Consider the following 14,985-nt stretch of genomic DNA (forward strand, 5'->3'; position numbering starts at 1 on the left):
CTAATATAATCTAGTTTTTTTGCAACTTTTACGATTTAGTTCTTTTAACAATTAACATCTAAACGTTGAAATTTCATAATCAAATTTTAATACGACCTTGTAATAACCCTATAAATAATAAATAATTAATAAATCACTAACACACTAGTCAGAATTATGGTCTTAAAACCACTATTTTTGACACCATTAAAATTGAGTTGTTACACTCAATCTTTCGATCATTTGTGAGAAATCATTGTTCATTTGTAAATGAATTCATGTCTCATTTTCATTTTCATTTCCATTTTGAGAAAACCAAATTTATGTCCAAATGATTCCATTTTCATTTTCATTTAGGAGAAAATCATAATCATTTCCTAAATGTTTCTCATTTATCTATTTCTATTCATTCTATTCATTTTGATTCAACACACTATTCATTTCTAGTTTCAACGAGCTAGCGAAGGGATCGATTGGATATATGCAATTGAGACTCAAATTATTTATAATTAAGTTTCAGCTTTTTAGCTATTAATTATAAACTTATTTAGTCACGAAATTATTCCACTATAGTATCTGACTGAGCTCTCCCCAACGGTATGCCATTACGAAAGTAACTCGATTACTGCTCGTCTAATGACTTTGTTATAAGTGTGTTACCCTCATAGATTATCCTTAATCTCTTTGGGATAATATTCATTCTCCCAATATGATTCTACTTTATCTCATGGTAACAATTACATCTTCCTTAATGAAAAGTCAATTACTATCAAATAGTAATTAAGTCATTCATCACAAAGACGAACGACCCGTAGCCACGTTTACTTTTTATCAACCATGTAATTCCAATTAGAGGATATCATTTACCCATGTCTTGGGCTATGAATTCCATTGTTGGTAATGCCACCACATACTGCAAAAGTAGTACACCCAGCACACCTACTTTCGGTTCCTTATCTATTTGAACTCAGGCTTTTACTTAAATCATAGTGTACAAGTTACACATGCATAATCTGTTATCCACTCAAGATTTAGGTACACCACACTATGAATGTCACAAGTGAATAAATCCATAAACGGATTCAGGATCTATCCTTCTTGGGTCCAGTCCGATGTACTATAACTCTAGTCAGTCACATCTATATCTCTATCTTTTGGGAGTCATCCACTTCGATGCCCAAGATAAAGCATCTCTTAATTGGACTTGATAGACGAAATTTATTCTTTTAATCGGTTTGATCATTTTTTATTAGACTAAGGACATGTTTAGGTTCATCTACTAATATAATGTATCTTTCCGTATTACAATCCGACTACGTAATATCGCTTAGTATTAGTTTAAACATTATATAACTAATGAGCAACATTCGCAACATGTGCAAAAACCATATGGAGACAATATACAAAATATTAATGTAATTCATGAATAATTTTATTAACCAATCTATTCGAAAAAATTCCAAGTGTACTTAGACAAAAATAATACGCTTAAGGCACTAGATCCAACAGTTATGCCATAGAAAATTGTGTTTATCTATAGGATGCCATTAAAGATGTTGTTTGTAAAGGTTAGTTGACTTAGTTTGTGGATAAACACAACTATAAAGATAGGGATTAAACAATGTTCCAGCAAAGGTAAACCAAAGTTGTCGGTAAACAACAACCCACTAGGGGTGTGATTCACGTGATAGTTTGGGGAGTTTCCATTCCCAAGAAAAATTCATTTTGAAGCAAGCCCCCTAATTAAGGATTAAAAGATAAGTTTCAATGATATAGACTTCGCAGCAGCCCTAGCTGAAATGGCTAATGATCCGCTAGTAGTAATAGCATGAATAGATGATTCTAATATGGAACGAATCTTGATTGAAAGTGGTAGAATTGTGGAGGTGTTGCATATATGATCTCGAATACATGGATTAGAAAGTCAGGCCCCATATATGGCTTTGCAAACCAGCTGATTAAGGTAAAAAGGGTCCATTATCTTACTTGTAACTATGAATGATAAGGGACACACGGTCATAATTAACGTCGAATTCTTAGTTATGGACCAACCTTCCGTATACAATGCCATATTTGGAAGGCCAATAATAAGAAAAGCTAAGTTAATTCTAGCCACCTTTAATGTAACAACTAAATTCCCAACCCCTCGAGAAACTGACATATAGAGGTCAACCAACAAATAAAAAAACATTGCCACATCCTATCATTGTAGTTGACACAACAAGAGAACCCATTGAAAAATAGAGTGAATCTCCTAGATAAACATTGACAATTAGGTGAATCTCCTAGATAAAACCATATTGAAATTGGAAAGTCTGTACATAGGATTGGAGTTGAGCTTATATAAAGTAGAATTTACAGAGAAAACAAAGGACTTTTCCTTATTCAAGAGTGAGGCGGATAAAATAACCAAAATAGTGGCAAGTCTCCCTAAATTGGAAAGAATAGCTCTAACAAGGTTATTGAGAAACAATGTGGATATCTTCGCATAGACCATCACAGACATGCTAGGCATCGACCCCCTAGTAATTGTCCATTCATTCTATGTTACAGCTTGGAAAATTTGATTAAGCAGAAGAAAATGGAATTTTTGAATAAAAAAATCCAATAGGCCAAACACAAAAGTAACCAAGCTCCTATCTGCTATTTTATTTGAAATGTAGTCTATTTAGATTAAGTGTCAAATGTAGTGATGGTTAATAAGCCCAATAGGAATTGGTGAATATGCATGGACTTCACCAACCTCAACAAAGCATACCCTATAACTTTCCCCTACCGCCTATCAACAAGTTAGTTGATTCAACCGTTGGTCATAGGTGCATGAGATTCATGGATGTATTTTCAGAGTACAATTAGGGTGCGTTTGTTTGCTGTAAAATAGTTTTCGGAAAACATTTTACACCATTTCCGGTGTTTGTTTGGGGGAAAATGAATTCCTTTAGGAAACCATTTTCCAAAACATGGTAAAATCAAGCCCATTCCTCCGGAAATTGTCTTACGGATTCAAAATTGGTAAGACATTTTCCATTCTTCTCTAAGCAAACATTTTCCATTCTCTTCTAAGCAGCAGACATTTTCCATTCCTCAAAGCTTCTGCCTCTCCTCATCTCTGCCTTGCCATCTTTGTCTCACAGCAATCTTCCTTCTCCATCTTTCTGCTACATAGATCTGTCGGTGAGTCACCCAAAAGCTTCAAGTTTTTTATGAAATTTGTGGTTTTTTGCTGGATTTTCCAAAAATCGGAAGAAGGATGAAAACTCATCCTCTTCTTCCCTACACCACTCGACCCCCAATTCTTCACTACAGGGAAGCTTTCCCTTTTAATTTTCTTACTATTTTCTCTATAAAAATCTCAACATTTCTACCTTCAAAGCTTCAGTTAGTAGATGCGATTGACCCGATTCATTTCTTATCTCTTATCATTTTTTTTATTTCTTTATTCCTTAGTTGGAATTTTAACTTTATTTTATCGCGTTTTGTTGTGTAATTTTAGGGTTGCTGAATTTCTTAAACGAATTAAGCTTAATACTCTAATGTTCACTTCTTTTTGTATAGTTAATGATTATCATCATTTACGTTACCGTGGATTTTAGAAACCCCATAACTATTCTTAGTATTGCTGTATTGTGTTTCCATTGTCGATTTTATTAGGCATTCATGGCTGTCAGTTAACTTGCTTGGGGCATTTTTGAGCTTTCATATATGATAGTAATCGTGTACTTAATAAGCATGTAGCAGATTAGTAGCGTCCCATGTGGAGATTTTAACTTCACCAGTGGTTAAATAATCTTTTTTTTTCATGGAGACAGTAGATTCTTTTATGTTAAGCATACTAGCAAATAGTGTACTCCATTGCAATTCCTCCTAAACTCCTGCTAATGAATGATATGGATGTTTGAGTTATGCTAATTGAATTTCAAATACAATTAATCCTGAGGTGCTTAATTGAGTAAAACCTAGTCAATATATGACAAGTTGGAGTAGAGGGTAGTTATCAAAGATGAAATTCAGAGTTGGTTACAGTGCTATCATCGTTTTATTGTTAGGCTAGAGAACTATACACTGACATTTGTGTCATTTGCTATGATATGTTACAAAATATTATAGGCTCTCTCTTTCAGCAAAGAAATGGTTAAAATTCTCAAGTTATCAGAGTGGTTTAGTAAATACTAGCATGTTACGGATACTTTTTGTAATGCATCAAAAGAAATAATGTTGAGCTGAGTGGACTAAGAGCATTTCAGTTCCTCTAATTTTAAGTAGTTTCGAGTACAATGATGTTCCTCTAATTTTTGCAGGGCTATTGAGCACCCAACTTTTTCAGCACTTACAAGACCATTGTGTGATCTGTATTCACTTATTCCTCCCCTTCTAGTTGCAACGGATAAGAAACTCAGGGTATGTAGATGTTTTTGTAGTTCTGAATGCCGTGGGTCTTATTTACTGGAGTAAATTGTTATGCTTTTATTCCTTTGCATTATAATTGATTCCATGGTTTAGTTTTAGCATTGAGTTAATGGATTAAAAGGAAGTATTGATGTGATTATCCTTCTTGTTAAGTTTTTGTTTAAAATGTCAAATAGAGACTTTATACTTGAGATTTGATCTTTTATTTCTTGAATATTAAAATTGTTAGCAACTCATATATAGAGAGTTTATGCTTGAGAAACAAACCAATCAAAAATACCAATAAGACTTTCAGTTCAATCCAAATTTCCTTAGAAAATTCAATGTTAAAATGACTACTAGAAGATCTCTACCATAACCAGTTTATTGTTTAGTTCAAAACTTAAAAGTTGATAATTTTTAACTTTTCTTTAATTTTCTATTTTACTGATTTTTTAAATAGTACATATAATTACAATTTTTTAAAAAATTTAAAACCAATGAACTAAACCGGGCAAAATTGAATTTCAGGTCATGAAACTTCTCATAGTGTCTTGGTTAATGGGCTTACAGTAGAGAAAATGTATCGCAATTAGCGACCCAGTATATTATATATGGCAAAGAAAATCGAACACAAAAAATTTTGGCGAAATAAAACTTATATAGGCTTGAAGCGACCATCTTGATCGACTATGGTGGCCCTTTTCGATTTTAAGGAGAATAGTGGACATTTTGATTCGAGGGCACAACAAGCTTCTTCGTTCCAAGGTTGCATTATCCATACAACAATAGCAAAAGCGACTTTTTGCGTTTTCTTCTTTAACTAAGGCCGCTTTATGGACAAGCTTAGTCCAATTTTAGCCTTAGAAATTGAAGTGACGAACATATTTTTTTCCGAGATAGAACTGATAAACCAAAATAAATATATATACTATATAAGAAAAACATAGGTCTAACCCCATGTAGGGTGAGCTTGTTTGACCCATAGCATATACGGGTAACATCTTGAACATGTTTAAGAGCATGTAGGAGACAATTAGCATATCTTGAAATTCTATTTGTTTTTGCAAATTCTTGATTTGCTTGATTTGTTTCGATTATAAGTGGTACTTTCAATGCTTTCATTTTCATGCTTTCATTTTAAGTGGTACTTTCAATTATAATTAGCTTGATATGTATGTATGCACTCTTAGTCATGGTAAATTTATGTGATCTTATGAAAATCTTGCATCTTTTGTAGTGATCATATATTTGTGTGGCATTATTTTGTGTAGATGGATCGTAATCAACATCAAAGCGCAATTGTCGAGTCGTGACTTGAGTTTTAGCTTTTGGGGCTCTTTGGATTAAAAATTAGAAACTAGGAAGGAAATTGCTTCTAGCCCTCGTGTGAATCGAGATTATGAAAGAAAAATTATATTAATAGTATTTTATATAGTGGTGACCAAACATTGTATTGATGTGATAAGGATGAGACCAATCGCCTTTTTTAATTTGTGTGATATTCTTAGTAGGAATCATTTGTTACAATCAACAAAATCTGTGAATATTAGGGAGCAAGTAATTATATTTTTACATATAATTGTTCATAATGTAAGGTTTCGAGTGATTGGATCTAGATATTATAGATCAACTGAGACAGTTCACCGTTACTTTAGGGTTGTATTGAGAGCTATTTTGAAATTGTATAGACAAGTTATTAGATTACCTGATGAGTCAACTCCTAGTGAAATTAGAAACAATCCAAGGTTTTATCCTTATTTTAAAGATTGTTTTGGAGCATTAGATGGAACACATATTCGTGCATTCGTTCCACTTAGCATGCAAGGAAGATTTCGTAGCCGTAAAGGGGGGACGACACAAAATGTATTGGCTGCCATTACATTTGATTTGAAATTTTCCTATGTTCTAGCTGGTTGGGAAGGTAGTGCACATGATTCTAGTATTTTAAGTGATGCACTTTCACGTCCAGGAGGATTAAGAATTTCGGAAGGTAATATTTATCATAAAATAGCAAATAGTTCTAATAAGGTCATAATTTATTAGTATTAATTATGTGTTGTAAAATTGTAGGTAAATATTATCTTGCTGATGCTGGATATGGCATCCGAAATGGATGTATTACCCTATATCGTGGTGTCCGATATCATTTAAAAGAGTTTGGTGCTGAAGGGCCTGAAAATGCAAAGGAACTCTTTAATCTTCGTCATTCATCATTACGAATCACTGTTGAACGTGTTTTGGGATTTTGAAGAAACGGTTTTGTGTATTAGATGCTGAACCATTTTGGAATTTTCAAACTCAAGTAGATATAGTTTTGGCTTGTTGTATCATTCATAATCATATAATGGGAGTTAATCCTAGTGATTTACTTAATCAAGGATTATACGAGGCGTCTGAGTCTGATTTGATAATATCAACTCTCACGGAGCGAGAAGAAAGACAAGAAGCAAGAGAATGGTCTGCTAAGAGAGATGAAATTGCACAAACTATGTGGACTGATTATATGGCTAGAAATATTTAGGTTTAGGGCTTAGGGTTGTTGTTTCTATGTTATGTATGTTTTAGTATTAAAATTTTTTGAATGTTGTTTTTGTAAATGTTGGTTGGATAATGATATTGAAATTTTAGTTTGTTGGATTTTGATATATGTCTTGAATTTGTTAGATATTGATTATGTTTTAAGCTTGTTGGATATTGAATTTATTATTATGTTTTAAGCTTGTTGGATATTGAAATGGTTGAATTTATTTTGTAGAATGGGTAAGGAAACAAAGAAGGGACCTCCAAGCAATTCGTGGACAAAACCGATGGAACATGTTTTCCTTGAAATTCTAGCGAGAGGAGGCTCGAAAAGGAAATAAACCTTCTAATACTTTCAGAGCAGTTTCTATTAATCGAGTTGTTGACGCCATTTCAGAAAGATTCCAAGTCCAATGAGATGCGAAGCATGTGGAAAATCATTTGAGGACAGTAAAAAACCAGTGGCAGATTATATGCAAAATTCGAGGTGAAAGTGGTTTTGGATGGGATGATAACATGAAAATGATCACATGTGATAGAGCGACATATGATGCAGCAGTGATGGTAATATATGTATATATATATATATATGTTAAGTATATTTCAATTGTTTTTTACTTGTTATTCTAATTGTGTATAATATCCAACAAGCACACAAGAAGTATGAACCATTTTTGAATAAAAGCATTGATCATTATGATGAAATGGCTGTGGTTGTTGGCAAAGATATGGCAACAGGGAGTTTTGCCAGAACATTTGCTGACATAGATTTGGATGATGGTAATGAAGATTCAATGCACAGAGACCGCAACAATGAAGAGGTGAAGAGGTAAGAACAAATGTATCTTCATCGGCACATCCAAGCGTAAAAGAAAAAGTGGTCAAGAAAGTCTCGTTGATGAACAAATTAAATTTGTGGGTGAACAACTTGGCAAAATTGCTAATGCTTTGGAAAAATTATCAGATAATACATCACGACTTTACGAACAAGTGATGTCGATGGAGGAAGAAGGATTTGATGAAGACTTCTTGTGTTACGTGCTTGATTATCTAGGAGTCATGAATCGAGGCCAAACTTTTTAGTTAAAATAAGAAGCATAAAAAATTTGGCTTCAAAAATTTTCTCGAGGTTGAAGATATTGATACATTTATGTGGTGTAATATTATGCACTTGGACAATGTTCTTACTATGTGGTGTACCATTAATTATGTATTTGGATATATGTGGTGTAATATTATGCACTAGACAATGTTGTTACTATGTGGTGTACCATTAATTATGTATTTGGATAATATTATTATTTCTAGTACTCATTGTGGTTTGAAGCAATTTATAATTATTCAATACTTGTTTTTAACACAATTACAAATAGTTTATTTGATATTAGTTTTTTTCAATTTATAACGATTAATATTGTAGCTTAATAATTGAGTATTATTATAATTAAATCATTGCAATATATGTAAAACAATTTATTAATATATATTAATAAATATATATTAATATATGTAAAATATATGTAAAACAACTTTTCGGAAAATATTTTGAAATCATAAACAATGAAAAATATTTTACAGATTTACAAACACGGAAAATATTTTCCGATAAATCATTTTACGAAAAGTAAAACATTTTCCAGAAATCATTTTACGGAAAACATTTTATTGCCAAACAAACAGACCCTTAGATCCAAATGAATTCCAACGATTAAGAAAAAAGCCTATTTTATTGTAAAAGATGACCTATTTTGTTACAGGGTAATATCTTTTAGCCTAAAAAAAGCAGGGGCCACTTATCAAAAATTGGTAAATAATGTTTTTAAGAAGCAAATTAGAAGATGTATGTAGGTCTATATGGATAATGTGATAGTCAAAAGTGTGACCATGGACCAACACTTGAAAGATTTATAGGAGGCGAACCATTCTCTCTCTGACTTCAATAAGCGCTTATCTTCTACCATCTCCGACCACCCTACCTAATGATCTCTGCCTTGTACTAAAGGAGATGCATTGCATATCCCCATCATTATCTCCGCCTTGTTCAATTAAGCCGTTATAATATTAAAATAAAAATAAAGGTATATGGATTATTTAAGAAGCACGTTCAAACGTTGGAATATGGACGGTGTGAACTAATTACCAAAACATTGAATCTCCTTTTTAACGTGCTTATTATTATCCAAAATCCAAACGTCAATTAAAAGCTGTATCCATTTATGTTACGCGGTTCAACCGCACTGTTTAAACTGTCCCTCCAACCTCTCTTTGTCTTCAAAATAAAGTTACCAAAAACGAACCAACCTTTCTCTCTTATACAAAATAACCAGAAAAAAATATTTAAAAGAGAAAGAAAAAAGGGGAAAAAATTCTCTCTTTTTTCATCAATCGTGAAAAGCTTCTAAAAGCTTTTTCGATCAGAACCCAATCGAGGAATATGGGGAAGAAAAGGAAGTCCATAGCGACGAGCCTTGATGAGGTGGATCGGACTATGTATGCTTCGTTTTGCAGCGCCGCTAACTCTTTGTCTCAACTTTATACTCAGGCTATGAACCAGCAGAAACTCTCCTTTCAAGCCGGAAAAGGCCATAGCCTTGTACTCTCTCTTTCATTAAAATTTTGGGTTTTTATTCCTATGCAATATTATATTGATGGGTTTTTGTATCCGATTTTTGAATCATGATTTTGTGTTTTACTTAGGTAGTTTAAAGTTATGATTTTGATCAATCTAGCCTGCTGTATATATATATATATATATATATAATTATGGCAAAAAAAAAGAACGTATTTTTTATGTGGATACGGTTAGGGATTTGCTGGTTTTGCGTTAATATGATTAGCTTTTGTTCTGCTTGTGTTTCTGGGTATATTGCATTTGTTTGTTTGTGTGCTTTAGCTTGAAGGCAACTTGGTGCATTTTAATTTTTTTGAAAAACCTAAATGATAATTTTAACAAAAAGAAAAGTTGTGGTTAATATGTTGATTTTTTTTTTTTTTGGTCATCTTGTACTTATTTCTAAGAGTGGAACCGGTTGGTGTGGTATGTTTAACCTCTTGGTGAGGTTCGAGTTGAGCAAATCTTTTGGTGAGCATTGATACATTTATAATAATGGTTTTCGAATCTACAAAAGAATTTCCCTTTTCCTTCTTAGGTTCAATACTCTCTTATTGCATTGCCTTATTTGTGAAAACTGAGGAGTTTGGAAATTGAAGTACTGAAGCTAATAAAACCATTGATATTGCTTGCTTAAGTATATACTGTTTAAAGCTTGAATGAAAACTTGTTAGCCAGAGTCATCAACCCAGCTTTTCTAGAACCCTTTCCAGAGTTTTGATGTTACCTCTTTTTAGAGTTATTAAATGGGGTAAAAAATGGGAGGGTTGTATTGGCAGTTTGACGGAAGATTATTAATCTTTGATGGAGTCGCCTCACTCAAATGTGTTCAGACATGCTTTAGAAAAGCCGGATTATTGCATTTGTATGTTTGTGTGATTTAGCTTGAAGGCAGTGTGGTGCATCTTAATTTTGTTTAGAAACCTAAATGATAACTGTAATTAACCAAAAAAAAAATGTTGTGGTTAGTATGTCGATTTGTTGTTGTGTTATACTTATTTCTAAGAGTGGAACCAGTTGCTTCATGGTGTTTAAACTCATGGTGAGGTTGAGTTGAGCTAATCTTTTGGTGGGCATTGATGCATAATAAAAAAGGTTTTCAAATCAACAAAAGAACTTCCTTTTCCCTTCTTAGGCTCAGTGCTTTCTTATTGCATTGCCTTATATGTTAAATTGGAGGAGTGTGGAAATTGAAGTACTGAAGTTTTTCTTTCATCTTTTAGGTTAAGATTTCGGTCTTCACTTCCTTAGGCCTCTTAAAAGTGTAGCTAACGAAACCATTGATATTGTTTGCTTAAATGTATGTTGTTTAAAGCTTGACTGGAAACTTGTTAACCATAATTATGCAACCATTTTATTTAGAAGCCTTCCAGAGTTTTGATGTTAATTCCTTTTAGTGTTAAAAAAATGTAACTAAAAAAGGGAACGGTGTATTGGCAGTTTGACGGCAGATTATAAACCGTTGATAGAGTCAGCTTTCTCAAATGTGCTCAGACATGGTTTACAATTATTATATTCAACTTGGAAGTTTAATTTCTATAGAGGACTCTGGATGTCTTGTAAATTCTGCATGTTTCCTTTGTTAAGAGCAAAGGTCTATGTTTATTTTCACACAATATTGAGTGAAAAATCTATGAAATTATAAAATTTCAGCCTTTATTTGGGAACTTGCTTATCCAATCATCTGTGAAGTGCTTCTAGTTGCGAGTTAGAAGTTAAGCTAATAGGACATTTCAACTTGCTTTCAGGAAAAACTTTATCAGTGGATTTGGAGACAACAAGAGGGAGGATCAAGAGTAACAACAATGGATATCGTCAATTACCTTAAGGTTTGTTGTTCTTTTACACTGTTTTATAATTCGCAGTTGAGGCAAAAAATGAATCCAAATGCATAAACTTGCCTGGAAAAAAATCCAGATCCAGACTCTTGCATATCTAAATTATCCTAAAAGCCAAACACCCTAAACCTAAAAGAATCCAAACATGAAGCAACCTGAACCCCAATTATCCAAACTTGAGATTGACCTGATTTAAATTCATAATAGCTCAAACTTAATAAAAAAATATATTTAATAACAATGTTCCTCAAACCCAAGATCAACCCAGTCCTGAAATGGTTTGAACTTGAACCTGATATAGCCTGTTTGAAATTGTTTGGTTTCTCCTGTATCTGCCTTTCACTCTTGGAATGTGTTCATTCTGGAATTCTGTTATGAATACCTTAATGCATGTGGGCGCATAAAGATAGGCCTTATGCCATTTTATATTTAATGTAGCTCATTGAAATATCGTCTCTAGGCTCACTATTAAGGTTGGATGAATATCACTTTTCCTTAATTGCCTTTTTGAAATTGTATGACATATCCTTTGTCCTTTGCTGTTGTTTTAAACTTGACTGTCATGTCTCTTCCTTTTCTCTTGTGTACCAGAGGGTCATATCCCCATACCTGTGTCTAGATTTGTATTGAATGCCGGTCTCAGACATGAGTGTTTAAAGAAAAATAAAGAGTTGGAGCAATGTAGGTTTACTAATATGTTAGAAGCCTACAATTTTTTTGAGAATTATCTCTTATTTCAAATATGTTCTGTTTAATTTTCAAATTTTGCATCTGAAAGACTTATAAGAGGAGTTATTTTGCTGATCTTCAGTAGTTTCGTGTTTACACTATGAGCTGGATGTCAACTATAGCACAATTTGAAGGACATTATTACCAAAATGGTGAAAAGTACTGTTTGCTTTTGGAATTAGAAAATTGGGAATTAGTTTTATTATATTCTTCTAGTTTTGACCCCTAAAGATGTGTGCAGGTGCTAGCATGCTTGTTACAAAAATGAAAGATGGCTAGGCTAGATTCTCCCTTCTTACTTGAAGGAACCTTCTTGTGATTCCTTCGGAATTCCTTAGGATTTTGTGTTTTCCGATCCCTTCTATTTGTTGTATCTGATTATCTATATTATATTCAGAAAATCTGAATATTTTTATGATCTCCTTGCAGAATGAGATAGACTACTGTGGTGAGGAGCCATCAATGTCACCTAGAGCACCAAGCCAACAGCACCAATCCCAGCCTACAATGCAGTTCATGAATACCAGTTTCATGGTCTCTTCAGGCTCATCTGGCCAAACTGCTGTGCAGGGAACTCGCCCTGATTACTCTGATCAGCAGCCAAAGAATTCCATATTCTCAAACGCTTTATCAAGCCCCGTTCTTCAGAGTCTTCAGCATTATCACATTGCTCAAGAAGGCTACTGTCCGAATGGTTTGCCTTCAGGAAATGGAGACAGGAACAATGAATCCAACTTTCTCCAGCCCCCTACTCGGGATTCTAACCCTCTCAGCTCCAATGATTCCTCAATGGACATGCATGCGGATAGCCCCTCACATGAATCTACTTACTGAGAATGCAATGGTAGCTGCATTATGAACTCCGAACAATTAAAAAGATCGTAAAGGAGGCTATTGTGATTGCATCACCATTTTGTTTGTTGCTGCTGTTACCAAAGTGAAGAAAGGCTCAACATAAAGATGGCTACTTCATACAAAAAAAAAAAAAAGAAACTCCATGGCACCGGTGATTGAAGAAGAATAGTCTAGTGTGGTTATGTGCTGCATAGCACCCATTGGTATGAATTTATCAGTTCTATGTGCTTTGGCACATATTTGCTTGGAGGTCTTAAATTTCATATGTAAAGCATTTTGTTCAATCAATACAGCTACTTTTAGAACAAAAAAAAAAAAAAAAGAATCAAAACTGGGGTAATTTACCAATAAAAGTCGTTTTTTTTTCAAAATTTACCGAAATGGGTCGATTTTTTGATTATTTACCGGAATGGGTCATTTTCCCGAAATCGCGTCCACGTCAGCGCGATGTCAGAGTATGTGTCAGGATATCGCGTCCACGTCAGCGCGATTTGCTTACGTAGACACAAATCGCGCCTACGAGGACGCGATTTGCTGACGTGGATGTACAATTTATGTTTTTAAGCTTGAAAAACTTTGAAAGGTCATAACTTTTCGCTCGGTTGTCCGATGGAGACGATTTTTTTATTTTATTTTGAATAACTTTTCGAGATCTACGTTGATAGATGCGAAGGCGGTTTGCTGCGATTTTAAATCGAAAAAGATCTTTTTGCCCTAAATTTTGATTTTTCGGTTTAAAATTGAATTTTGAAACATTCAAATCATTATTTTCCTTATTTATTTGAAGTAAACACCGGATTTTTTTTTACAGAATTGTCTTATATCATCCTGTTATAGGTATAAGTCAGCTCATTCCACTTTTGAGAAGTTCCTTAAAATTTTCCATTTTATTCAATTTAGTCCCTAAAACTTAAATAGTCATATTTTCAAATCTAAGCTTCGTTTTGAATTCAAATTCAAATTCATCCTTCCATAAAATTCAAATATTCTTAAATACAAAAATTTCATGCTAATTTTGAAATAATTACACTTTAGTCCCTATACTCGTAACTAACAAATTATACTTTACAAATTAGTCCCTATTCATCTCTAAGCAGTTTGTCAGCGCGTAGATCTCGAAAATTTATTCGAAATAAAAAAAAATCGTCTCAATCGGACAACCGAGCCAAAAGTTATGGCCTTTTAAAGTTTTTCAAGCTAAAAAACATAAATTGTTCATGCCACGTCAGCAAATCGCGTCCTCGAGGACGCGATTTCCGTCCACGTCAGCAAGTCGCGCTAACGTGGACGCGATTTCCTGGCGCGTACCCTGACATCGCGCTGACGTGGACGCAATTTCGCTGAAAATGGTCCATTCCGGTAAATAATCAAAAAATCGGCCCATTTCAGTAAGTTTTGAAAAAAAAACGGCTTTTATTGGTAAATTACCCAAAACTGCTTTGTTAAATTTCGCTCAAATTTTTTGTTACCTTTTAAGCTTTTCTTATTAAGATTTATTAAGATCTGATCATTGATAGCAGTTTACTTATTACAGTTTCTCAAGTGACAGATTTAGCAAAAAAAAAAAAAGCAAGATACAAAAAGGGAAAGAAAGTTGAAAATGAGAACGAAAGTTGGTGATGGCTAATCATTGAGGCTGTTGTGTATACCTTAACAGCGTCATGTCGGCACCATTTGCGTTTAGGCAGGCTATGGCAGATGGGGTCCATAACCCTTTCACCAAGCAATGCCAACCCTCTCTCTTAAGGGATAGGATCACATGCAACGGGAATTTGAATAAATCAGGAGTTGATCCGAGTTACACTTCATTTACTAAGTAGGGGTGATTTTAAAGGGTTAGTAGGGCATGCAATTTAATTCATTTATGGATAATGAAAAGTTAAATTAATATACAATAAAACTGTACTTTACCTACTGGGGCTGTAAATGAGTAGATCCTTTGGTGAATACTTCATGAACAATTCGATTTTTGTATGTTTATGTTGTTTATTAAGTTAAATAAATGAACATGAATAGGATTTTGAGGTTTGTTTATTAAACGAACCGAAAACAAATAAAGCTTGT

At 33.5% G+C, this 14,985-nt stretch overlaps 1 protein-coding gene across 1 annotated transcript; it reads left to right on the forward strand.

Annotated features, from left to right (window-relative positions):
• The first annotated feature begins 9,114 nt into the window (after positions 1–9,114).
• LOC105797023 (uncharacterized) lies at positions 9,115–13,292 on the forward strand. Its single transcript, XM_012626947.2, has 3 exons — positions 9,115–9,481; positions 11,248–11,328; positions 12,496–13,292. The coding sequence occupies exons 1-3, from the start codon at positions 9,323–9,325 to the stop codon at positions 12,898–12,900; spliced, it is 645 nt and encodes a 214-aa protein (XP_012482401.1). The 5' UTR covers positions 9,115–9,322; the 3' UTR covers positions 12,901–13,292.
• Positions 13,293–14,985: the final 1,693 nt, after the last annotated feature.

This window comes from Gossypium raimondii, chromosome 3 (assembly GCF_025698545.1).
Source record: "Gossypium raimondii isolate GPD5lz chromosome 3, ASM2569854v1, whole genome shotgun sequence".
NCBI lineage: Eukaryota > Viridiplantae > Streptophyta > Magnoliopsida > Malvales > Malvaceae > Gossypium > Gossypium raimondii.

Coding starts and splice junctions, on each gene's coding strand:
- LOC105797023 (XM_012626947.2), top strand. CDS start 9,323: ATGGGGAAGAAAAGGAAGTCCATAGCGACGAGCCTTGATGAGGTGGAT. Junction 9,482..11,247: donor CCGGAAAAGGCCATAGCCTT/GTACTCTCTCTT, acceptor ACTTGCTTTCAG/GAAAAACTTTATCAGTGGAT. Junction 11,329..12,495: donor ATATCGTCAATTACCTTAAG/GTTTGTTGTTCT, acceptor ATCTCCTTGCAG/AATGAGATAGACTACTGTGG.